We start from the raw sequence: 23,474 nt of genomic DNA, 5'->3' as shown, positions 1-23,474 counted from the left end.
CGGTCGCGAATTTCGGTCTTGACCGTAACTCCGGGGGCGCGACAGTCTCTTCTTGCGCATCACGGTCCTGACGTAACCGAATCTCCGAAGAATTTCGGTGGTCGCCGGTCGCCGAATCGCCGAGGAATTTCTGCCCCGGGTTGAAAACATTTTACCGACTCGCGCGAATTTTTCTCCAGCCGAGTGAGAAGCCGCCAGCGTGGAACATCTGCTCTGTACGCAAATTACCATTTTGTGTATCACTATGCTACTAGCGAGGGACATTAACAAGCCTGTGTATGTCCTACTTATTTATCTATCTATTCATTTATTTCAATGTTATTTATTCCTCGCGTTCGTTTATCTATTTATTAATCCTATTTTTCATGTTTATCTACCTATTGTCATTTCTTGTTATATGATTTTACATCTATATTCATTTACTGTTATGCTGTTAGCCAATGTTTTTTATTATCAATTTTTCTTATACACTTTTATTTTATCATTGTATATTTTCTTAGCGCCCGCAAAATGCGGTGTATTCGTATCTAACATTTATTTTTGTAAGCCCCACGATTTGATAAATAAATTTTTAGTATACTAGTACTATAGTAATACTATTTGTTTACAACATTACTCTTAATCCTTTGCAGTCGAAACCATTTCAACTGGAAATCCAAAATATTTCTTCAGACTTACAGTTTATATAACTTGGAGCATTTTATACATTATAAAATTGAATCTTATGACTTATGTAACAGATAATAGTCCTTAACTATTTTTTAAATATTAGTAAATTTGACAAAGATTATTTTCAAACGTGGCATGATAATTTTTAAACGCGCCTGAGACTCGCCATTCGACCGCAAAGGGTTAATCATCTCCCAACACAAGTCGACGATTTATATACATTGCAAATAGACAAATGTAAAAACACTTGCCAACCTTCTATCAATGCGTCATTAATAATCACATTTCGATCGCTTAGATTTCATTTGTCATCGATATCGCATACTTTGTTTCTTATTTTGTATATTTAACAGCTGCGATAAACTTCGTATCGTCACGATAAACTTCCTATTGTTACTCTAATTACGTTAATTAGTTCGAGGATGTTCAAGTACACGATAGGCGGTTCGGTCGTACGATTCGCAAGTACGGTGTTACGGTTTCGCGTTTCTTTGTTCCCATCGGTCGCGTTGTTTTAACGGGCAATAAACACGAGAGGCCCCGCATCACGCGAGTCCGACGGATATCGATTCAAAGTGCATCGACACAGTCTTATGCAAGCGCAATTGCACCAGGACGTATCGTCGCGCATCCCAATTTATTACGGTGTGCCCGTGTTGCCGTGACTCGAAATAGATAAAGAGACCGCGCGGGCATTAATTCTTAAACGGATTTTCGAGAGTCATGCTGCCACACGTGTTGATACACGGTGTTTCGGAATCGCGAGTCTCGGGCGCGAATCGCGTTTCCGTTCGGATACAGTTCTTTCTCACTTTCTAAGAACTTTTTTCCTGGGAAACGACCGATTGTTCCGCGAACGCTCGTGGAGGTGGCAGAAAGTCGTCCGGCGATTTTGAGACGACGCGTTCGCGAATAGATTTCGTGGATTTTCGTATCTTTAGGGGAAGTTAACGTTAATTGGATAAATGTTTGAATAAGTGTTCATTTCAATAAGATTTTATTCGGATAAGATATTCTTGTATATCCCTTTTTACAATTAATGATTTAAGGTTACGTAAAGACAAGCTCGAAGTTAAGAATTATTTGCATTATTATAGGAATAATTGGACAGCCTAAATTCGATTAGTTATTTATAATTGTAAAGAATTATTCGATAGAAAATATTGATAGACTATAGAATAAATAGATAGAATAGTCTATGATCATTAATGAATATTTATAGCATAACATTTTCGAAACGAATATAACAGCACATATCGTAATTTATTAAGTAACTTAGCTTTTAAGGACCTTTTATCTGCAGTTCGAAAAACGTCGAATTTAAACCAAATGCTCAACTAAATGTACACTTATTTTCTAAAATATTTTCTTGCTTAAAAAAATCATCATTTCATAATAGTACGAACGTTAAAGAACTGAAATCATAGCGATCGTATTCTCGGCGAAATCGAACTATATTTCCCTAAATGAAACTATGCACACAAAATGAACACCCCCTTAATCGATTCATTCGCGATATTTTTCAAATTTCAAAGTCGCGATTGTTTGTAACACGCGTGTAGACCCATTACCACCGAATTCAACGGACAGCGGTGCAATTATTCGCTGACACGAACCGGAGAAAACCTCGTTACGCTTTCTAAATCGCTTTTCGACGTTGATTTTTACGACCCGCTCATCGGGCCTCTCGCGCGCCTCCCCGTGGCTAATGAGCGATTCATGTATCGCGTTAAATATCGTTTATTATTGATTTTACACGCTTGAAATTCTGTCGGCGGGCCGGCCGGCCGTCTCGTTCTGCCGCGTACATTTTTACGAGCTTTTCGGATTCAATAAAAATCTCGTCTCGTTCGCGCAGGTACGTAAAACGACGGACAAAGTGCTCGCACGTTGTAAAAATTTCTTGTTGCCGTTCGGGACCGGGGAAAGCCTTGGAGGAATTCGAAATTATTTTCCACCGTGATAAAGTTGTTCGACTATCGTTCGCGTTCTCGAGTTGTGAATTTTTTGATCGATTCGACGAGATATTACGCGACTGGTTTGATATTACGCGAATGAAAATTGATTTACGGAAATGGCGGCGAACATGAAAGTCTATCACTCGATTTCTCGCGTTCTGTTTATCAATAGACTTGACGACGTACAAATGGTATGTCTAGGGAAAATAATGCAATTTAAATGTATCAATTACCGCGGTATCGTGTTTCAATCGTATTTTATTTTAATATTTTTCTTAATTTATTATGAAGTAATGACGTTCGAGCATCTCATCGAGGAATGACGCGTGCCAGATAATTATTGAAATTTCTAGTATTTAAAACTTAATACCTAATACGTAAGGAGAAACATAGTTTTCTAGTTGATAATTTGTCATTTAGGTAAGACTTAAAAAAAAAAAATTAACGAAGTATCGTATTTGTGTATTTCTATTTTTAAATTCTAAAAACGTGTTTACTTAATTTGTGCAGTTTAGCTTACGATATTTTAAAAATTTCCTTTCTCAATGTGATATTGTAAAGATATTTAAAGAAAATGTATTTATTTTACGAAAGATATCATATTTATATATTTATTTGTAATATATCATATTTATCTATCTATTTATTTGAAAGATATCATATTTATCTATTTATTTGTAATATATCATATTTATCTATTTATTTGAAAGATATCATATCTATATATTTATTTGAAAGATATTATATGTAAATATTTAAAAAGACTTGCGTATTTCTAAGTTCTAAAAATTCAATCCATCTTACAAAATTCCAAAAAATTCCTATTTCCTTCGATGCGACGTTCTAAAGAAAAGTTTCCTCTTCACAGTGCCCTCTCTAGTGTGGCTTCAGCACTTTTAGTCATGGTATTATAGCATTTAAAAAAAAAACCAGTGTTATTGTAATTAGAATAACCCAAAGTACAAGTGATAAGGCATTGGAGATATAATTGTCGTTCCTAAGCACACTGGATAGAGACGCTCGATACACGCACGGAACACACATTAAACACACACACTAGACACGCACACATTGATCAGGAACGAGGTACAAGTCCGATTATGGAGTATATTGGGTTATTCTAATACCGGCGACACACTTTTCGCTCGAAAGCTGCGATTTTCCCGATCTCTAATTGCTTGCCGCTGATAACAATGTGTCGACCGATTTCGACGATATTTTCAACATACGTGTCAGTTGCAAAGATCTACGAAACACATTCTTTAAATTTCTTATTTTTCTTTCATCTTCAATTTTTTTAAAAAATATTTTATAGTAAATAAGTTTCTCTAGCGTTTAAAGAAAGATGGAAGTAATTCCGTTCGCTTTTAGAAAAGTTATTTGCAGATGTGTGTCAGAAAAAGATAAGATTATTTTACACAAAGCTGCAGATATTCAAGGATCAGGCCTATTATCGTTTATAAACCTCTCTTTAATACCGTTTCCTAATTTGCGGGATGACGCAGGGAGACAAAACCGTGGTCAAACAGTGACAATAACAAACGAGATACGCCTTTGAATTTATAATCTTTGGCTCGGAGCAAAGAGAGCCCAGAAAACACCTTGTTTTTTTTTTTCGTAGGCGTTCGTAAACTTGTCATCAGCTAAGAGATAACGCGATAAGAGAGCCGCGGCAACAATATTTCGCACACTTTAGCCGTTTTTCGTATAAAACAAATTCGAAAGGACTATTAAAAACAAATCTGCGAAAACAGAAATTGAATAAACATTAATTTTTTCCTTTTTCCGTGTCTGTATATCTTAATTGAAATAAGAAAAACTATCACGACTGCTTTACAAGAAATAAACATTGTCTACCTAAATTACAATTGTTCAAAACTCAACAAAGCATCGTATTTATATTTTTACTAGTATTTAAGAAAAAAACTAAAAGAAAAATTATATTTATAGATTTTCATTTTCTATTAGTTTTAATATAGAAACGATGCAAATACGTGTCCTTGAGATTTTGTTTATATATTGCATAATCATTCTACGACAAAAAGGTGACCTGCACGATGATATTTACATTAAGTAACTTTAATTCCAACAATATTTACACAGAAACGATACGAATATATTTCCTTAAGTTTTTCTTTACACTCGTACATTGCATAATCTTCCAACGACAAAAAGTGCACGGTACAATAATATTTACATTAAGTAACTTTAATTCCAACAATATTTACATTTCGCAAACAGCGAAAGTGTGTTTCGATTATTCTGTTCTCGGTCGGCTTTGTACTCGCAAGTATGCTATCCGCGACGATAGCCGTTGTTTAGAAATTAATTAACACGACGACAGAGCCGATCGAGGCGGACGCGGGAGAACACCGGCGCGGCCACGCCGGTTTGTTTGTCGATTCGTGTTTGTCAATAGGCGATAATGGCGGGACGAATTGTGTCGGAATTAACGGGAGAAAGTTTCGTCATTAAATACATCGGACGCCGTTTGATGTAATTAGCAGTTGAATAGCCTGTATAACCCCTCTTCCATTGACGACCACTGTTTACGGAACATAAAGTATCGCGCCACAGTCGGAGTCCACCCCTTTTAATTACGGCATAGGTATAATTAGAGTCATTGTTTCAAGAGGCGCGCGGGTTCGCATCAATTTATAAATATCGCTCGAGCGACGACGACTCTTTTCTCCCCGCGGCGGCGGACGCGCGCGGAAAATTACCAATCGCGAAGGGAAAACGGTTTCCGATCGATGCGCCGCGGGAGAAAAAAATGCACTCTCGTCGTCGCGTTCGGTGAAAAAAAATCATCGAGTGCAAGCTCATCGATCCGTATCGATCCGGATGCACTGCCATGCGCGCGGTCATATAGGATCGTCAATCGTAATCGATCTTTGTTTAAGACAATCGATAAGATGGTAACAATCACGTCGCTCTGCATCTCTTTTAGATTTTTGCAAAATTAATTTAAAAAATTTTTAAAAACTTGATTTTATATCAGAATGGATAAGTTTTGTACGGTTAAATGTATAGTTACATTTGTATGTATTTAAATGATAGTAGTGCCGAGACTGCGATTGCTAATAACAATATCTTGAATTTGTTGCAAGAAATATCGGTTGTATAATAATTTATTGTCTTATTGGATAACTATAGAAATTATTGAAATTGCGATTCAATAATAATCTCGTTACTATAGCAGCCTTCAAATTCAGTATAACAATGATTCTTAAAACGATAAAATAATTTTGCAAGAACAATTTCCATCCTATACGAATATAGTTAATCAGTAACTGTGCAGCATCAGAAATATCTGTTGTATAAAATAAATAAGAAAGAATTCGATATCTCCGAAACAATTACGCTATTTCTAGTCGACGGTATGCAACTCGCGGATAACGTGCACTTATCGAGGATACTATGCTCCGATAAAAATTCGCTAGGCGTGTAGAGTTAGCCGGCTTGACCTCACCGATCCACGCGTACTAAGTTAATCAAACAGAACTTCAGATAACGGGACGGCCGCAGTGAAACGCTTGAACTTCTGTGCGGCTGTTAATTCGTCTTCTTACCATTCGCGTGCAATAAAGATATCGCTGCAGTCCATTCGCTGGTTTATTGACACTAACCGAGGCAAAATATTTTGGTTCGAGCCGGGGGGAGTACATAGCAATCGTCACCTGCAATTAGCCATCGCGAATAGGTGACATCAACTTGAAATCGAATGATCCTCGACGGAGAAACAAATTCACCGTTCAGTAATTTTGTTTCCTAGGGAGTTTCGCTTACAGGCTTGCGTGCACGGCACGCGTTTAAAACATTCACGAGCTGGCAACGAAAGGTTTAACCATTCGCAGTCGGACCCATTTTAACTGGAAATCCAAAATATTTCTTTAGACTCACAATGTTCTCATTTTATACAACCTGGAGCACTTTATTCATTGTAAAATTGAATTTTATGAATTATGTAACAGATAATAGTTCTTAACGATTTTTTAAATATTAATATATTTGATAGAGATTATTATTAAACGTGGCGTGATAATTTTTAGAGGCGCCTGAGAGTCGCCGTTCGACCGCAAAGGTTTAATCTGTATTTAATGAGAACCGTGTTTTCAGTTGGCCGAAGTTTTCGTCGTCGTTTCGACCTACGCTTAATTCGCGCCGGAGAATATCCTCGCTTTGTTAATTAGAAACGTGTCGGACCCGCCGCGCATTTGTTTAGCCCCGGATATCATTCAGCTACGGCGCGGCGCGCTGGTTGCAGTTTATTTTTACTTGTGCCCGATGTTTGTAAACATTCGCAATGGTTGAAGCGTTTCTAGTATTTCTGAATAATTTAGTTCCAAACGATAACGGGCTGTGATAGCGACGCCGAGGGAAAACAGATAACGCAGCGTGTCGCGACAAATGTTTATTAAAAGTAGAAACTATGAGTAATAGGACATGCGTCAATAGAATTTTCGTGGATCGCAACGTAAGCGTTCTGACATCGATAACAATTCTGTGAGTACGAGTTTATTGTTGACGATTCAAGGAAATGATTTTGTAACGACGATATTAAAATCCAGTCTTGCAGAGTCGACTCGATTCTGTTAAAAGAGCTGCCAATTTATGGAAATCGATACTCGTTAGATAATCGATAAAAATTATTTCGATCGTTTGAACAATCCTTTAATTATTTTAATAAGTTGCAATTAGTTTGCCAACATTTTCAGCCTTGTTTAATCTTTCCGCTGTATCGGTTGCCTTCATATATTTTTACTATAAGCGCATCGAATTGTATCTGTTTCCAGTACGCTCTACAAAGAATACAAAGCCAGCCACTTTCACTATTTAATATTACGGCTAGGAGAAGTCGCATGACTAACTCTAAGCAGAACAGTCGTCCGTGGTCGCTGATCGCATTAGGTCATCTAACTATCGGTTGTCACGGAGATATGCACATTGTAAAAATGTTACGTCCGAGGGACGTAATAGTAAAAGGTAAAAGTTGCAATAATTGAATAGAATTTCCTTGAATAGACTTATTTAATTCGACGCTTTACTCGAAAAATTCGCACAACACCGTAACATATCGGGGAACAGTTAGAAATTGCTCCGCAGTGTCCCGGCTGCATCGAAACCAAGAGCAAAGTAGCCACGCCCACTCGGACCGATCCTCCGCGAAAGACCGCGTGGCAGGACAGTCTGACGTGAAATGTTCTCTGACGTCACACGGGATCAATCGAAAGCGTGTTCCGCGTAGGAAAATTGTTGGTTCGCGTTAAAACGAACGGAGCGGGGAGCAGCCCGTCGTCGTCGTCGTCGTATAGTGTTTCCATAGGCCGGTCTAATGGAATTGCTTGTTTGTTTTTCCAGAGAGACGACACGAGTCTGCTCGCTCAGTTTTTCTACGCCGACGAGGCGTTGAACGCGGTCGCCTGCGAGTTGGACTCGTTCGACGGCCGACAGGAGCCGGAACGATGCACGACGCTGGTGAATCAGCTGCGCCATTGTCAGGACAAGGTGCTGACGATCTGCAGCCAGATAATGGACGAGCTGATACCGGAGAGCAGGGCGAACCGTGACTTCAGGGTGAAGTTCCCGGACGACGTGATGCAGGAGAATCTCGCGGGACAATTGTGGTTCGGCGCGGAATGCCTGGCAGCCGGCTCCTCCATCATGAATAGGGAGGCGGAAAGTTCAGCGATGAGGCCGTTGGCGAAGGCCCTGACAAAGTCGCTGGATATCGTCAGGAATTTGCTCAGGGAGCACGCGCTGAAAGGTCACATGAACCTGAAGGTATTTATCTTCTTGTGTTACCGAAACCATTCTCCTATCAATCCTGCCTTCGCCCCCCACCTTCTCCACCTCCTACACCCTCCTCCTCCAACGACGTCTCGCTGGAACGATAACGGAGCACATGTGCGCCTTCCAAAGGCTTCACCTTCTAATTACAGTTTTTGAAATTGAACGCTCTTGTTGTGTCACATCGATCTTCGTTCGGAGAATTTTTTCGTACGGAGTGCCGAGACTCGAACGTGTTTGACCGAGTGTATCACCACCGGTTCGTCACCGGCTCGTCGCCTTGTTTTTTTCCGGTGCAAATAAATGATGGTGGCGTACTAACTATTCGCATTGCGATAATTACTGGTCGAAGGTTTCTGAATGACTAAGACTTTTTTTGAAAAAATATGCCGTTTGCTTTTTTAGTATTTTAATCACAGTGAAATACAGTAAATAACAGTAAAATAAAATACAGTAAATTTTAATCACACGTTTACCATTTTAACACCTGAACTATTGAGCCAATTTTTGTTCATTTTATTATCTCTATTTACTTTCGTTCATGTACTTTAATAACAGAAGAATTTATTTTTATTTAGTTATAGAATAAATTCGAGTCTGACTCGTTATTATAGTGTAAGGGGTTAAATGTAGCGACAATGCAGTGATGAGGCTAATTATAGACATATTTGTATTCTAGATGCTAGAATTTGTAATTTTTCTAAATCACAATTGTCTACTGTAATTTTAATACTGTTACACAAGCAGAAATATAAAAAAGCGCGTGCTAGTATTTGATGAGGGAACAATTGCGGGTTTCTAAAATCCGCTGGTATTAATTCATTGTTATCAGATTTACATCGGGCAAAATCTGACGTAGAATTGCATCTGGCAGCGACTAATTCTTTCCCATGTGGGTGTAACGTGGCGTTGGGTCGTTAAATAAAAAACCGCTAGGTCACCCCGAACTAGCATGGCCCCTCTGTGTCCCGGAAATATGAAATCATTCCAGCGAGACAAAAGGAGATAATTGAAGCTGCCAGTTTCAGAATCACAGAAATTTGTATTTCGATATTGCGAACGCTATATTCCCTGTTGAAGCGAACATTGTAATCTGTCGCATTTAATAACGTGCATATTATTTGATTAAATTAATCGCCCTTTAAAAAGTCTTCGCTAAAGCAGAACAGAAAAAGACACGGTGTCGACTTTATATGTTTCAAAAAAAGGACCTGATCGATATTGAAACGAATTTGTAAAGCAATACCTATTGTTCCTATTGTATCGCAAATGCCTATTGTGCGATTAAAGTCGAAAATTAATTTTTACACAAATTTATTACATCTCCGTAATATCGAAGAATATTGAGAAAATGATCGATGTGATACAACTTAACTTTTCAATCTTAATTTCATTAAATAAATGGCAGTCAAAGCGTTAATAATTTTCCTAATAGATCGTGACAATTTTTGTATTTCTTTATATCTTAATTTATTTTCATTCCTGCATTCTGATAAAAGAAAAATTAAATTTTATGTCGATTCAGGAGAAACGAACAATATTTAGTAAATTAGTTAATAAAATCATCAGCACTACTCTGACTCTTATTTCTATCGCAAGGGGTTAATATTTCGAGTGACTATAATGTAGTAATCACATTTCTTTGCTCCTCTTTCGTCACGAATACAGCACAGCTATCGCATCTGAAATACTCTACTTTGTTCACGTATAGAACCGTTGCTATACACTGTTTAACAAAATAGAAAGGGAAGCAGCGTTGCCAAGTGGCGGTAATCTAAATAAAGTAATTTACGTTTCACTGAATTCTTCGCAACCGCGTCCATAAAATAGCAAAGAAACCCCATAGAAACGAGAGAACTGTAAAACATCGAAAAGGAGAGGGTGTATGGTGGGGCGTAGTGGTTGGAAACGATGACCAAACTAACTTTTCTATTGGTAGTATCTCTTTCAGACGCAGAACCCGCTGGACCCGTCGTTGGAGAAGCTGATCGAGTCCCTGAAGATCTTCGACCGTCTGTTCTCCGATTTCGAGCTGTGCTACGTCGGCGCCATGGTACCGGTAAAATCGACCAAGGAGTACGAGCAACAGGAACTCGTGTGCGTTTTATTTTCGGAGACGCTGCAGAGAGCTCTCGAACGTGGATTGCTCAGCCAAGCTGACGTGGATAATTACGAGCCAGCCCTGATGTTTACTATTCCCCGTTTGGCGATTGTCTCTGGCCTCTTGGCTCCGCCTGGAGGGCCGCTGTGCCTCAAATCACCCGACAACATTAGTGAAATGTTTAGACCGTTTAAGGTGAGCCGTCGAACCACTGCAATAAAGTAGCGACTCGGTTTCGCGAAAATCGCGACAGCGCCAGACATTTTACTAGTTCAACGAAATCGATTGTAATAGTTTTGTCATTATTTGATCAGTCACTTAGCTTCATTCTTTTGACATAAAATAATCGTTAAGGTATTAGTCTATTTTGTTAGCAGAGTTAATTAAGAGTTTGAAACACCTTGTTGCCTTCTTCATTTTATTCCTTAGATCTCAGATTACTACTCGATAGAAAGAAATATATTTCTTCGAATCCTTTTATCATGATACTCAAAGTTAAAAAAAATGATTGTACTCTACGAATTTTTTTGTACCTTAGAAATTTTTATGTATCACACAGACATAAAAATCTGCAGTTTTAATATTGAAAATATATGCTATATTTTAGACTGATGACAACAATATTTAACAACTCGTCTCCTTCGTTCCAGACGCTGCTTTTAAAAATCCGCGAGCTCCTATGGACGCTGAACAATCGCGAGCTCTACATGCTCGAGAAGCTGTTGTGCTCGAACGAAGAGCCGTCGGGCCCTATCACGCACTCCTCGAAGTCCGCGTGCCAGGACATACCGGACCTGGAGGAGTTCGTTCACAATTTTTATACCGGTTATCCGAACTGCAAAGACTTCATCGTAGATTTTTACACAGTGACGAGGAACACGGGAAACAATATGGACGAGGTGGCGAACGACGTAGTTCAAGCGTTAACGGAGGAATGCGAGAACGCGGATCGTTCGCCGGAGACGAGGTACGACCAAGAGGAGGGCGATAGGCGCGCGGCCACGAGGATGAACGACGTCGAATACGGGCCTAATCGTGTGTACGTGACCGCGGACGGGTTCGACGAGAGTGCGAGGTGTAACGGTGGCGCGAGGACATCCAGTGAACGGGAGAGTGTCAGTGACGAAGTGCAATACAGCGTGAAGAAGGCTTGCAACTCTAGCGTTAGCAGGCGGCAGTCCTGCGACGACGGTCTTGGCTCCAGAAGAGAGGAGGATAACGCAGGCTCGGTATACCTGACGGTGCAGGCATCGGTTGCACAGGGTGGCGCGGAGAACGGTGCGTCGATTAGCAGCGAGAACCAGTTGAGTCAGCAGCAGCAGGACGATTTCATGACCTCCGACATCTCCGAGATCCTGGACGGTTCTGAGAACATCGAGATCCCGCAGACTCAGTATCTACTTAACCAGGTGTCCCACGAGAACAACGTGTCCGGCGATACCATGCACATTCAGAACTCGCTGCCGGACTTGGACTCGAAGAAGCTGATCTCCGAGGCGAACAAGACCCTGTCGAATCTCCTGTTGGACAGCGACTGTCAGAACGAGATCTCGGAGCAGACCGATTCCGGGATCTGCACGGTACTGTCCTCGGAGAACACCAGCCTTTACGATAAGAGTCCGGAGGAGAAGAAGACGTTCGCGAACGAGATCCAGCAAGACGATCAGATCTTGGACGACGAGGACACGCAAGAGAACACCAGCTATTCCTGCTCGAATCTGAATTCGCCAAAGAGGAAGAGCTCCACGATCTCGGAGAACTCTTGCGTCTGTAGTCTGAGGAGCGTGAAACCGGTCCCGCCGATGGACCATTCGATCGAGGTGAACAATCTCCACTCGAGCAGCACCGAGGCCGCGAAAAACATTCCAAGGATATCGTCGAACTTCGACGGTACCAACGAGGAGTTCGTCGGAGTCGCCTACGGGAACGGCCACATCACCGTCTGCGACTCGAATCAGTCCAGCTTTCAGATCAATTACACGGAGAACTGGGAGAACCTGAACCTGAACATCGACGCGTCCACCTCGCGCCGGGAGTTCTGGTGCGACCTGAAGTGCGAGAACTGTCCGTCGACGTCGCAGAACATCGGCAAGATCGGGACGAAGATCGAGCAGTACGCGAAGGAGAAGATCGTGTCGAGGAAGATGCGTGACGAGAAACAGAAGCGGCGACATCATCGCAGACACGACAAGAGCGGCCCGTTGATACACGGGAACCAGGAGACCAGGACCACCTCGCACTTCCAGAGCGTGTACTGCGCGACCAGCACGGAGAGCTCCAGGTCGAACTCGACCGACCGGTGCCTGAACCCTAGACTGATCAGCTACGGCGCCAGTTTACACCCGAGCCAGAACACCAGGCAAATGCCGAACTTCGGGAGCCACAGTCCTCACGCCAGCCCGAGGATGCAGCACTTCGAGCCGCGTACCAACGGCCATCGGACCGGTAGCATCGTCCCCAGGACGCAGAGAAACTTGTCGCCGCATAACAAGAAGCTGCTGGACCACAGGAGATCCAGATCAGAGCAGATCAGCCGGATGAAGAGGAGGGACGTCGAGAAGAGGGACAAATACGACAGGGTCAATACTCGCTCCGATCAGACTAAACGGAAACTGGAGAACAGAAGTCCTAACGAACTGATGAACGATGGTTTGGGACCAAGGACGGACAAGAGTGGCTTGGTAGCGGAGCCAGTTTCCCCGGTGATGCCGCAAAACGTTCCTTACGGAGTCCAGAGTTTAATAAAAGACAATAATACGCAGAGAACCGTTCGCGCGATAAGACTGGTCAACGCGACGACCGTTTCTGGCGCGCAGTCGTTCAACTCGGATCGCTCGCTGATCCACAAGCCGGACGTCGGATCCAGCTCCAGCTGTTCCAGCTGCTGCGACTCCAGCTCCGAGACCAGCGAGTTCCAGAGCGACTGCCAGGACGACGAGGAGATCGCGCTCGCGATGCAGGCAGCTGAGATCGCGAACAGGAATCAGATCCGAGCGAAGTTTCGGTAATGATGATCTTTCGTGCTTGTTTGCGACGCAGAAATTAATTCAAGTTTCTTAGAATTAGCTCTATCGATCTTAGCACCGACGCGAGAGTAACTTGATTTATTTCAGATCGTCGGAGGATCTTGTTCATCGACTGTTCGTCTGCATAGCCGGTGTGGCGGATCAGTTGCAGACGAATTTTGCCTCGGATCTGCGGAATATATTGAAGTGCGTGTTCTTGATGAACAGTAGTCAGACCGTAGAAGAGAGCGAGACGAAGGACGATATTTTAACCGCAGACGATCAAATAGCAAATCCTATAAACGATACGGGTACTAATCACGAGCGGCAAGACTCGTTGCAGGAATTTGAAGACGATTTGGAAGACACGACTGTGACTACTAATGGCCAAAATACAAGTACGTTCTGTTCGGTATAAGAATTGTAATGATCAACCAGTTCGTAGACTAGCGAGCAGTTCTAGTCAGAATTTAAGACTCTAAACTGTAATATTTGTTACATTAACCATAGATAAAAGTAAGAAATACTTTGTTACTTGTAATGAATCATAATTGTACTACAAAATTAGAGTACAGAAATTCTTTAGATTTAAAAATGTGTAACTAAGAATTAAGTGGTGAAATTGTTCAAATTTTCCTTTCTATTCAAACTATTATTTTCTTTAAACTGTACATTATTTTAAATATCGCTTTCTTAAGTTTTAAGCATTCCTACGTTTGGTCAAGAGTAAAAGAGAGTAAAACAGTAAAATAGTAGAGGAGTAAAAGAGTAAAAGAGTATATCTAGCATTCTGTTGACATTTGACTTCGATTTGTAGATTCTCCGATAACCGAACGCGGCGAAGAGTGCGTGGAGCGTGCTCCAGCTTGGGTCCCCGACAACGACGCGCCGCGGTGTATGGCTTGCCAAGCCGGCTTCACCGTAGTGCGACGGAGACATCATTGCAGAAATTGTGGCAAAGTGTTCTGCGGTCGTTGCAGTAGCAACAACGTTCCCCTGCCACGTTACGGGCACACGAAACCCGTGAGGGTGTGCAACAGGTGTTTCCTCTATCAGGTGACGCCGTTCACCGTTTCCCAAGTAACACCTGCGAGCTGAACATTAACAGAACAAGGTATAAATTAGGGAATCGTTTTCTTTCTCTTCACTGAATATCTTCTTGTTAATATTTTTCGGGCATTCAGCTATGTGATCATTCGATTCCTTATTCTAGTAGGGACACACGGTGTTTCGATGGTCGACCTTTGAAAGGGAACTTTGTCGGATGTTGCATTGGTAATAAAACATCAAACTTCTTGAGTTACGAAGGAGGTTGTACGTTATTCGCTTGAATAATTGCAAACTGGCAAGGATAGTGGCGTTAAAAATATTCATAAATAGGTAACGGTTCTTTATGCAAAATAATACGCTTTACGTATATGTTTCACAAAAAGAGGGTGTAGAGTAGTTTTTGTGTTAATAATTTTAATTATTTGAAAATGAATTCACACTTTCACATTCTTCTAATACTGTTCTATGTTTCAATCATTCATTTTTTTCCATAGATGTATGACATTTGCAATTTATTCATGAACAATTTTAAAGACGAATACGTATAACTCTCTTTTTATAATGCGAATGGTATAGTTCACGAAGTGGAATATATAAAAAGTTGTGGCATACGAATAAAAACTTGGTGACGTTTCTTTTTATTCCTTCTCAGAAATAGTTTTAAAAATGGTAAGCGAGAACGCATACGCCAAGTGAATGACTTCTATTTTATTTATGAGCCTTGTAACATCCAACTGTTATTCTTGCAAACTAATTTAACATCTGGCAAACTTCCCTTGGAGATAAAACGTTACGCAGATGTAGTTGCACATGTACGTGTATATAAAGCGCGTGCCGAGTATATTAAAATTCAACAGTGCCGTGTCGTTTCGATTTTTACTTGACGTTTCATAGCTGTTTTATCATTGTACGAAATTTAATATCAAGTCTGAGAAAATTATTAATTTCGAAAAATATTTCTTTGAAAAGAATTTATTATATTGTTCTGACCCTTAGACGAGTATAGTAAAAAAAAATTTCTTTTTCAGAATCGAATAACGAAGCTTAATAAAAATCGAAACGACACGGATCACTGGTGGAACCGTTCTTTACGTTGATTTCAATACTTGCACGCACCTAAATTAAATACGTCGGCGACGATCGTTACTATTTTTACACGTCGTTTATCGAACGATTTTTATCCTAGCTGAATTCCAAAAAGACGTTGTATCATAGTTTGAATTTTTCGAATCTTGATCTTACCATTTAAGAAAAAAAAGAACAAAAGATTGAAAAGAAGAGGACGGGAGTTGTCGTTCAAGATACGCGACACCACATTGTACAGATTATTCCTTATATTGTATATCGATTTCGCCCTTATCTTTTCTATTCTCTTCATCGACGTTCCGTTTTAGATTTTATCTTTTCCCCCCCTCCCCCCCTTAGGCGTGTTTAGTTACTACGAGCGCTCGAGTTTCCGATTTTGTAGTCTCTCGTGCTTTGTTAACGCGAGAATCGATATCTTTATACAGCTGGTACCATCAAATGTAGACGAAACTCAAAAAAAAAAAAAAGAAATAAACCTCGTGTTTTCCACGTTACATTCCTTTATGTGATAAAATCACCTTTTGCTCTTTTATCAGCACAGGTGGCGGGCGTCGAGTCCGAACGAATGAACAATATTTTTAAGTCTTACTGCATCGATGATTTAAAAAAAAAAAAGACTTTGCTAAGATGCGTTTTTGAATATTAAAGACATTTTACGTGATTACAAAGACACAGGAGTGACTATATTTCTTTTAAATGTTTAGTTACACAGGATGGGTTATCATTTAGAACTGGAATCTGAAATTCATTTTCTATGGCACTGAAAAAATTGTTTCTTTTTATTTTAATAACACGTTAGTTACATTTAGAAAAATCTTGGAGTATTAATCTATTGAAAAGAAATATTTTATTACATAATCTAGAGCCGTATCGTTTCACGAAGAAAACTGATACATTTCATGTTCCAGTCTCGGGTGATTCACCCTGTATATTGATTTTCCCATGCCCGTGCATAGTGTACATTCTGCTTGCATCGCTTCAATGTCTATGTTTATGGTGCGTACTGTATAAAACGCAACTCGTGTTCTCCATTGGCTCGATCGTTTTGTAAAAAAAAAAGAAGAAGATCGTCGGAGACTTAACATGTAAACTGAATAGCTTGCGAGAGTCGAAGGACGTTTCGTTTGTAAAATAGAAATATTTGTATTTATATATACACATACATATTATACATATACATACATACATACATACATATGTATTTAATTTTGGAATATACTCTTTTTAGGTGAAGCGCAAGAATCTTAAGTAAGATAGTTAAACAAAAAACGGCAAAAAAAGTGAAAAGAGAGAGAGAGAGAGAAAGAGAGAGAACGAAAATTCGAAAGGAGGGAATGCATCCGTAGACTGAGAGACAAATCCTTGCGCCGTGTTGGACATTAAACTATATCAACCGCTCGCTCAGCGATAGTGATCCAAGTGATTTCTAAATTTTTAATATAATAAAACTAGCGAGGAGAGTTGCGAGTAGTCAAAAGTGTGATCGTATACTGTAATCGTGACCATCGATTCGACGAAACGTTTATAAAGGGTGTGTCTGAAATCGAACGAACATTGAACAATTGCCATGTTCTTCATCGTTTTCGAGACAATTGGATTCGAATAATCAAGTACGCTCGACGCTGATTTATGCAACTGGTAGCAAGCACAAGATCTCATGTCGAATCTTCGAAGCCGATCGTCTCGAAAATGAAATCTGGTTAGAACAGATTTTCTTTTGTATTTTCCACTTAGTTACATATTAAAAATTACGAGCTTTTCTTTAGCGCCACAATTTCAGACGCACCCTCTATTTGCGAGTGTCCTAATTTATCTTTCGCATTCAGCAAATACCGAGGAAACGTATTTGCCTCTGTTCCAAGAAACGTTGTTGCTCGGCTTTTCCCCTGCTCAGAAACACAAAGTAGCACTTTTGTAGTCTACCTAGTTCAGACCTGCAGTTAATTGACGACCGCGTGTTCGTCGTCTAACGAAAGAGGAGAGACCAAATCGTTATTCACAAAAAGGTAAATCTCAAAGACGACCTTCTGGTATGCTGTCAACGTTCTGACTAACTTATATATCTTTTAAACGACAACCGAGCGACAGCTATAAAATAACGTTACTCAGGACGTCGCTTCGTTAACATATCCAATGGTCGTCGAAATAATGTGGGATACGCCTTTTTGTTAATAACCATGCGCTGGCAAATCGGAACACCGTTCTGGAAGCTTGTAAACTGCGATTTTTAACAATTGTCCTGCGATCCGATTGATCTGTGCAGCATACTCTCGCAGAGGCACGTTACTATCGCTTGTGCCAAATTTTCGTGACAATAAGTTCCCTGCTGGTTACGCGGTTTCCCGCGCGTACAATTTAGAAGAGTCCTACGCGATCTCGGTCGATACCGTAGTACGGATACGCAAAACCATAGATCAGCCCTTGCAGACGCTATCAGTTCTCCATCGTATACGGGGAATTCCCATGAGCTCTTGATTGTATAATGATCGATGTACTAAATATGCTTCTCCATACCTGACCCGGGCCTGGATCGTGTATCTCGAGATTAAAGCCGCCAAGATCCAAGAACATCGGGCTGAATGCCTGCTGTCGACGGCTCTCCCACTTGAAAAGGTTGCGTTGTTCGTGCTCTGTCATCTTACGTATATCTTGTTTCCATTGTTGCAAATGATTGATTGCATGAAAGCCAGCTCGTCGGCGGTCTGTACATTGCCCCAATCCACGTCTTCTTCTGGACGACACAGGGGGCAGGCCGACAAGCCTGCCATGTTCTTCACTTTGTCAAGAAACTTGATGCATGGCATCGCTTATACTATAGTCTACAATCGCAGAAACTATTGCGAACCAAAAACGTTCACTCGCACACATCTCACACAAAATTGTGGACTGCTCTCAAGCTATGGGATCCGCATACCCAGAACTCTGACCGGCACAGAGCTAGGAAGTCTCAGTTACGATATAGTTTAAGTTTTGGAACTGAATTCCATCACACGCTAGAGATTACTTTCCTGGTTATGAGTTTCGAGAAAGGTACGACTCCCACTTTTACGCCACCCTAGCTTTTTCTCTTTGTTTCAGAGGCGAGGATCATGGGGCTGTAAACTGTTTCTTAGAATAACTCCCAGAAGATACAAAATTCTATGGTTTTCACTCGTCTGAGGTTCTGGGGTAAGTGCCGTGCGGTCTGATGAAATCCTGTTACCGAAATGCGACCATCTCTTTCCTATGACCAAAGACCTTGGGCTTTTGTTCGATGATCCAGGACATCGATAGCTTATTTTCTTATTCCCTTCCACGACCGCACGTGGCCTAACCCCCTCAACATGAATCCTCGATCGAAGAATCCGATTTGATTTAAAGGACGCCGACGCTAAACATTTCCAATCATGGAGTATCCAATAAATTCTGTCCAGGATTAGCATTGCGAACGTCTCCACGTTTCGAATTCAAGTGGTTTTATAAACGTCTTTCTCGCTTAAATTCGATCTAAAATAAGGAAAAATAAAGAATCATCGACGATAATAATATTGGCAAAATTTCGAAAATTTCTGTGGAATATCTTTCTTCTATGTAACGCGCTACATATTTGAATTATTGTCGATGACTCCATGATAAATCAGTAACGCTGTCGTATACTGGTTCGAACATTATGGCAGAGTGTGTGTGATCATGTAATCAATTTAATTTAAAGTTTCTATCTGCACAATATAAAACTACGACTGCCAATAATTATTGATAAGTTAGTTGTTGTCACATGCTATTATTGTCTTGTTCCATAGATATTAAAGTTCTCGAATCCTACGATATTAGCTGACTTTAATTAGCGTTAAGATTTTCATTGCGTTATCAAAATTTATATAAGCTCTACGATCTTAAGATAAAAATCTTGTATCATTGTATTAGGAAGTATAGATCGATTCTACCGTTTTCAGTGATTCCAGCGTGATGGTATCATTGCATTGTTTAACGTTCATGGCGACCATAATATCTGGAAATGTTTTCAATATTCCACGTGAAACGATCTATAATTATTTTGAACAATGCTCTGTAAGGAAGCTTGTAAATAACACTGAAAATTGCATCATTTTTCTGTACTTCAGAGTAGATTTCATACGTTCTCCCGAATTAATGTTTCGTTCATGCATTGTCTAGTGTTAGGATAGACAAGTATAGTTTATATATATACATATATATATTTCCAAGTGATCAAAATACATGGACGTGAAGATCTAGTACTAATCGTAATGTCGAAGTAACAGCGTCGCACCAATGAATTCGACGATTACTCCGGTGCGCATTCAGTAATGTTACCATTGTTAGTCACGACTGTTTACATTGATCACATCCAGCGTCTGTCATACTCCAACCGTTGTTCCGAAATTCGATCGACTTTACAATGTTAATCCTGCTGACTCTTATCGGATCACAAAAGCGAGAAGCCACGACAGATTCTCGCGCACGAGCTCATGGTTTTCCCATCGGAAAAGAAATTTGCGTGAACTGTAAACGATAATTTTAAGACGCATATGTCGGCTCACTCTTTCATTTTCAAAGTGTCAACGAGTCCCACCTGTATATATATATAATGTACCGAAACACCCTGCGTAAACTCTGCGGAGTAATCAACTGGCTGCCGGTTTGGCATTTCGAACGGAGGCGGTCCCGAGGTCAGCCGTGAATTATCTCTGAAAACGAAAAAAACAGAAAAAAAACAATGAAAAAACTATTACTGAGTGTTTGTCAATGTGGATCACCGTGTCCGTCGACTGTCCGCATACGTTCAGTGGAATGCTTCGTGAAGCACACGCGAGGTGCGTTCACCGTCTTCGAAAAGAAAGAAAACGATCGGCGTGTACGATTCCTTACCGAGCTGTAGAACAAAATTGCGTTGGCGCTTCTAGAGCGGCGATTAGGCGAGGTCCAGGTGACACGCAACGTTTTACCCTTGGCGTTCAAATTTCACATTCCCGTTGCGTTGCCAGCGCGACACAGTCAATATCCGCGCGAGAAACCTGTAAAAACGTGGAGCAACAACGGCGGCCATTGTTGTTCGACGATTCGAAGCGATATTAGAGGAAAGAAGAGGGTCACGGAATAAATCGTCCGGCGTTTAATCGTCGATCCACCGGCTCAATGTAATGTACTCGATACCGATCGAGGCATGTCCGAGACGTACGGTCTGCTCGCAGGTCTTCGGACATCGAAGAACCCGCGCGTACCGCGCGACAACGCTTCTGCGGCCTGGTAGGACTGTCAAACTAAAGACTTCTCTGAAGAACATACATGCGTTCTCTTAAGAAGCACATCGATATTAGGGAGTGTCGCGGAAAAAAATACGAACTAAGCTTAGGATGAAGAGTTATTTTTTACACGCAATCGATGCCTTGCTCTAGCGTATTGTGCTTTCTATCTTTTACGTGAACGATCCTTCGCGCTCGAGCTACGAGTCGTAGGTAATTAACGTTGATTAATTTTTCTGTGTTAATTCGTCGGGGCTTGGAAGTCATTGTTAAAACTGTCAAGATCTTCGTATAGAACCGTTGCTTCGAATAATTGTTACGGAGAAAGGAAGTTTTCAATTTCGAAGCAATTCCAAGCCCCCGACAAAGTACCATTTCTTCGTCCGTTTACCAGAGGGGATCGTCTTCAAGAAATAATATTAATCCTCGTATAGAGCTTAAAGAATTTTGTATTCCTTTACGATTGTCCTGCAATTCGAATGCGTTCGATTAAAACGTCTATTTTTGTGTACTATCTTCTGCTTAATTTTCGAGTGCTCGAACGCAGATTTAAATTTGCTTTTAATGATGGACAGTACTGGACTCTGCACTCTATGTCAAGATCAACCCGATCACCAGGGAATTCCAACAGATTTAGGATGTCATAATCGAGTGGCAACCAGTCGATATTTTTAATAATGGTTGCCTCGATCCTCCTTGTTACTCGCGGTGCGATGTGTAACGTATTGGTACACTCGAGGTGCAAAATTCATTGGATACTTGATCTGAAATAGTTAAACAAGCAAAGACGAAACTATATCTTCCTTTTAGAGTTACAAAACGCAGGTGTTGTACGGTAGAATTTATAATTGTGTTTAGCTGGTTAGATAATGTCCAAAACTGTAATAAAATAAAAATAAAAAGATCGTACGGTTTTAGGGATAAAAGTAAAAGTAACGAAAGAACGTTTTAAAAATCATCAGCTGTTCACATCGGGTCCAATAAAAGGATCAACGTCGATCACTACAAAGAAAATGAATACTTTCGAATTTAAATGGATCTAGCAATCGCTGCCGTGAAAATTAAAAATCTAAATTTAAAAGAAAAGTAGACATGACGTCATTTTAGCATACTATTCTACATACATTTTAAACGAAAAGAAATTGTAAGACAAATCGTAGTTCTCTTGAAACTGATGAGGTGTACCCCCTTCAACCCCTTGCCTTATAGATTAAGATTTCGAACGGTTCGTCAAACACGAAGGTTACTCGTTTCTTTCAAAATCGGAATAAAATTCTTTCCCAAAAGCACCGATATTTAGCTGTAAATATATAGCCGTGCGTAAATTTTCTTCACGAACGCTAAAACAATTCTAAGGCCGGCCATAATTGGGCAAGGTACGAAGACGATCCCGTCGGACCGATGGAACGAAAATGGTATACGATTCGATGTATTCGTGAAAACGAGAATTGTCGATGCATAGAGATCGCTGCAACCTTTTAGGGCACGCAGACACCATCCCCTCCCCCTCCCTCGTTGAGTTTGGTCTTTTCGTAGAGCGTTTCGTATGCAAGGGTCGACCAATCGGACCGCGTCAGACAGTTTTCGCGTGCTCTTTTCTCCCGATTTTGCGGGCGTGTATCGTTCCAATGTGTAATAGCAACCAGGAGTTCCCCTGTGCCTAAATGTTGCAGGCTAGTCTGTGCGTCGAGAAACGTGCGGTGGGATGAGTTAAGAGAAAGAGAGAGAGAGAGAGAAAGCGAGAGAAAGAGAGAGTGAGTGAGAATGAAGCAGGCGAGAAAAACGTGCGAGACGACGAGGCGAAAAAAAAGTGATCCCCAGCGGTAGGGTGCGCGTCGCGATGTTGATGCCGCGGCGAACGCGATCTGCCAATTAGTTAGGAAATTCCAACTACGAGGAGAGAAAGAAAGAAAGAGAGAGAGAGAGAGAAGAGTACCTCAGAATTATTTTTGTATTATTTGCCCATGGTGTATGTGTATAAGCGTCGGCGACGCGGCACGCGTTCAAGATGGCGTCCCGCACAAAGACCTGGCCCCCCCCCCCACGCCATTTTGGGGGAACGGGTCCTCGGCAACGAGATGGGTTCCGTCGCGTCGGGCGCAACGATAAGTAATCCATTATTCGATCCATCGTCGATCCATCGTCGATCCATTAAATCGTTTCGTTCGTCTGTAAAAATAACCACCTGTCTTTCTACGCATATTGTTTATCCTAAATAAAAGGTTCAAAGTAAATCTCTGAATATCGTTCGCGATGCGAAGACTGTATCTAGAGCTTCGGGTCTTTCAGATTGAATATAGTAACTGTTAGAGTCAAGACTGCCATCGCTGTAAGTTTCATTCATCTCCGTGCTCCGTAGGAAATAATAATCGCGTACACCCGTGACGCGCGACGGTAGAATCGTTTGAATTTGTTGAACGGCTTCGGGCGCGGCTTCGATTCGTTAATTAGAGTGAAACCGAATCGAAGTTTATCGAGCCGATATTGGAACGCTCCGCTGCCAAAACGTTCTCTCGCGCGACGCAGAAGAAGATAGTAACGTCCCGTAGGAATAATCAGGGATGATAATTACAGC

At 41.0% G+C, this 23,474-nt stretch overlaps 1 protein-coding gene across 5 annotated transcripts; it reads left to right on the top strand.

Annotated features, from left to right (window-relative positions):
• Positions 1 to 7,994: 7,994 nt before the first annotated feature.
• LOC144478573 (lateral signaling target protein 2 homolog) lies at positions 7,995 to 21,838 on the top strand. Of its 5 annotated transcripts, none has more exons than XM_078196598.1 (6): positions 8,021 to 8,411; positions 10,357 to 10,713; positions 11,169 to 13,522; positions 13,632 to 13,921; positions 14,341 to 14,637; positions 18,738 to 21,838. In XM_078196598.1, the coding sequence occupies exons 1-5, from the start codon at positions 8,160 to 8,162 to the stop codon at positions 14,619 to 14,621; spliced, it is 3,534 nt and encodes a 1,177-aa protein (XP_078052724.1). In that variant the 5' UTR covers positions 8,021 to 8,159; the 3' UTR covers positions 14,622 to 14,637; positions 18,738 to 21,838. The 5 variants fall into 5 exon arrangements, with proteins under 5 accessions (XP_078052727.1, XP_078052726.1, XP_078052724.1 ...); XM_078196597.1 differs by having other exon boundaries at positions 16,888 to 21,838; XM_078196596.1 differs by having other exon boundaries at positions 15,602 to 21,838.
• Positions 21,839 to 23,474: the final 1,636 nt, after the last annotated feature.

The sequence above is a fragment of the Augochlora pura genome, chromosome 2, assembly GCF_028453695.1.
Source record: "Augochlora pura isolate Apur16 chromosome 2, APUR_v2.2.1, whole genome shotgun sequence".
NCBI lineage: Eukaryota > Metazoa > Arthropoda > Insecta > Hymenoptera > Halictidae > Augochlora > Augochlora pura.
This window is presented reverse-complemented; position numbering and strand designations above follow the sequence as displayed.

Coding starts and splice junctions, on each gene's coding strand:
- LOC144478573 (XM_078196600.1), top strand. CDS start 8,160: ATGGACGAGCTGATACCGGAGAGCAGGGCGAACCGTGACTTCAGGGTG. Junction 8,412..10,356: donor AAGGTCACATGAACCTGAAG/GTATTTATCTTC, acceptor TTCTATTGGTAG/TATCTCTTTCAGACGCAGAA. Junction 10,714..11,168: donor AAATGTTTAGACCGTTTAAG/GTGAGCCGTCGA, acceptor CCTTCGTTCCAG/ACGCTGCTTTTAAAAATCCG.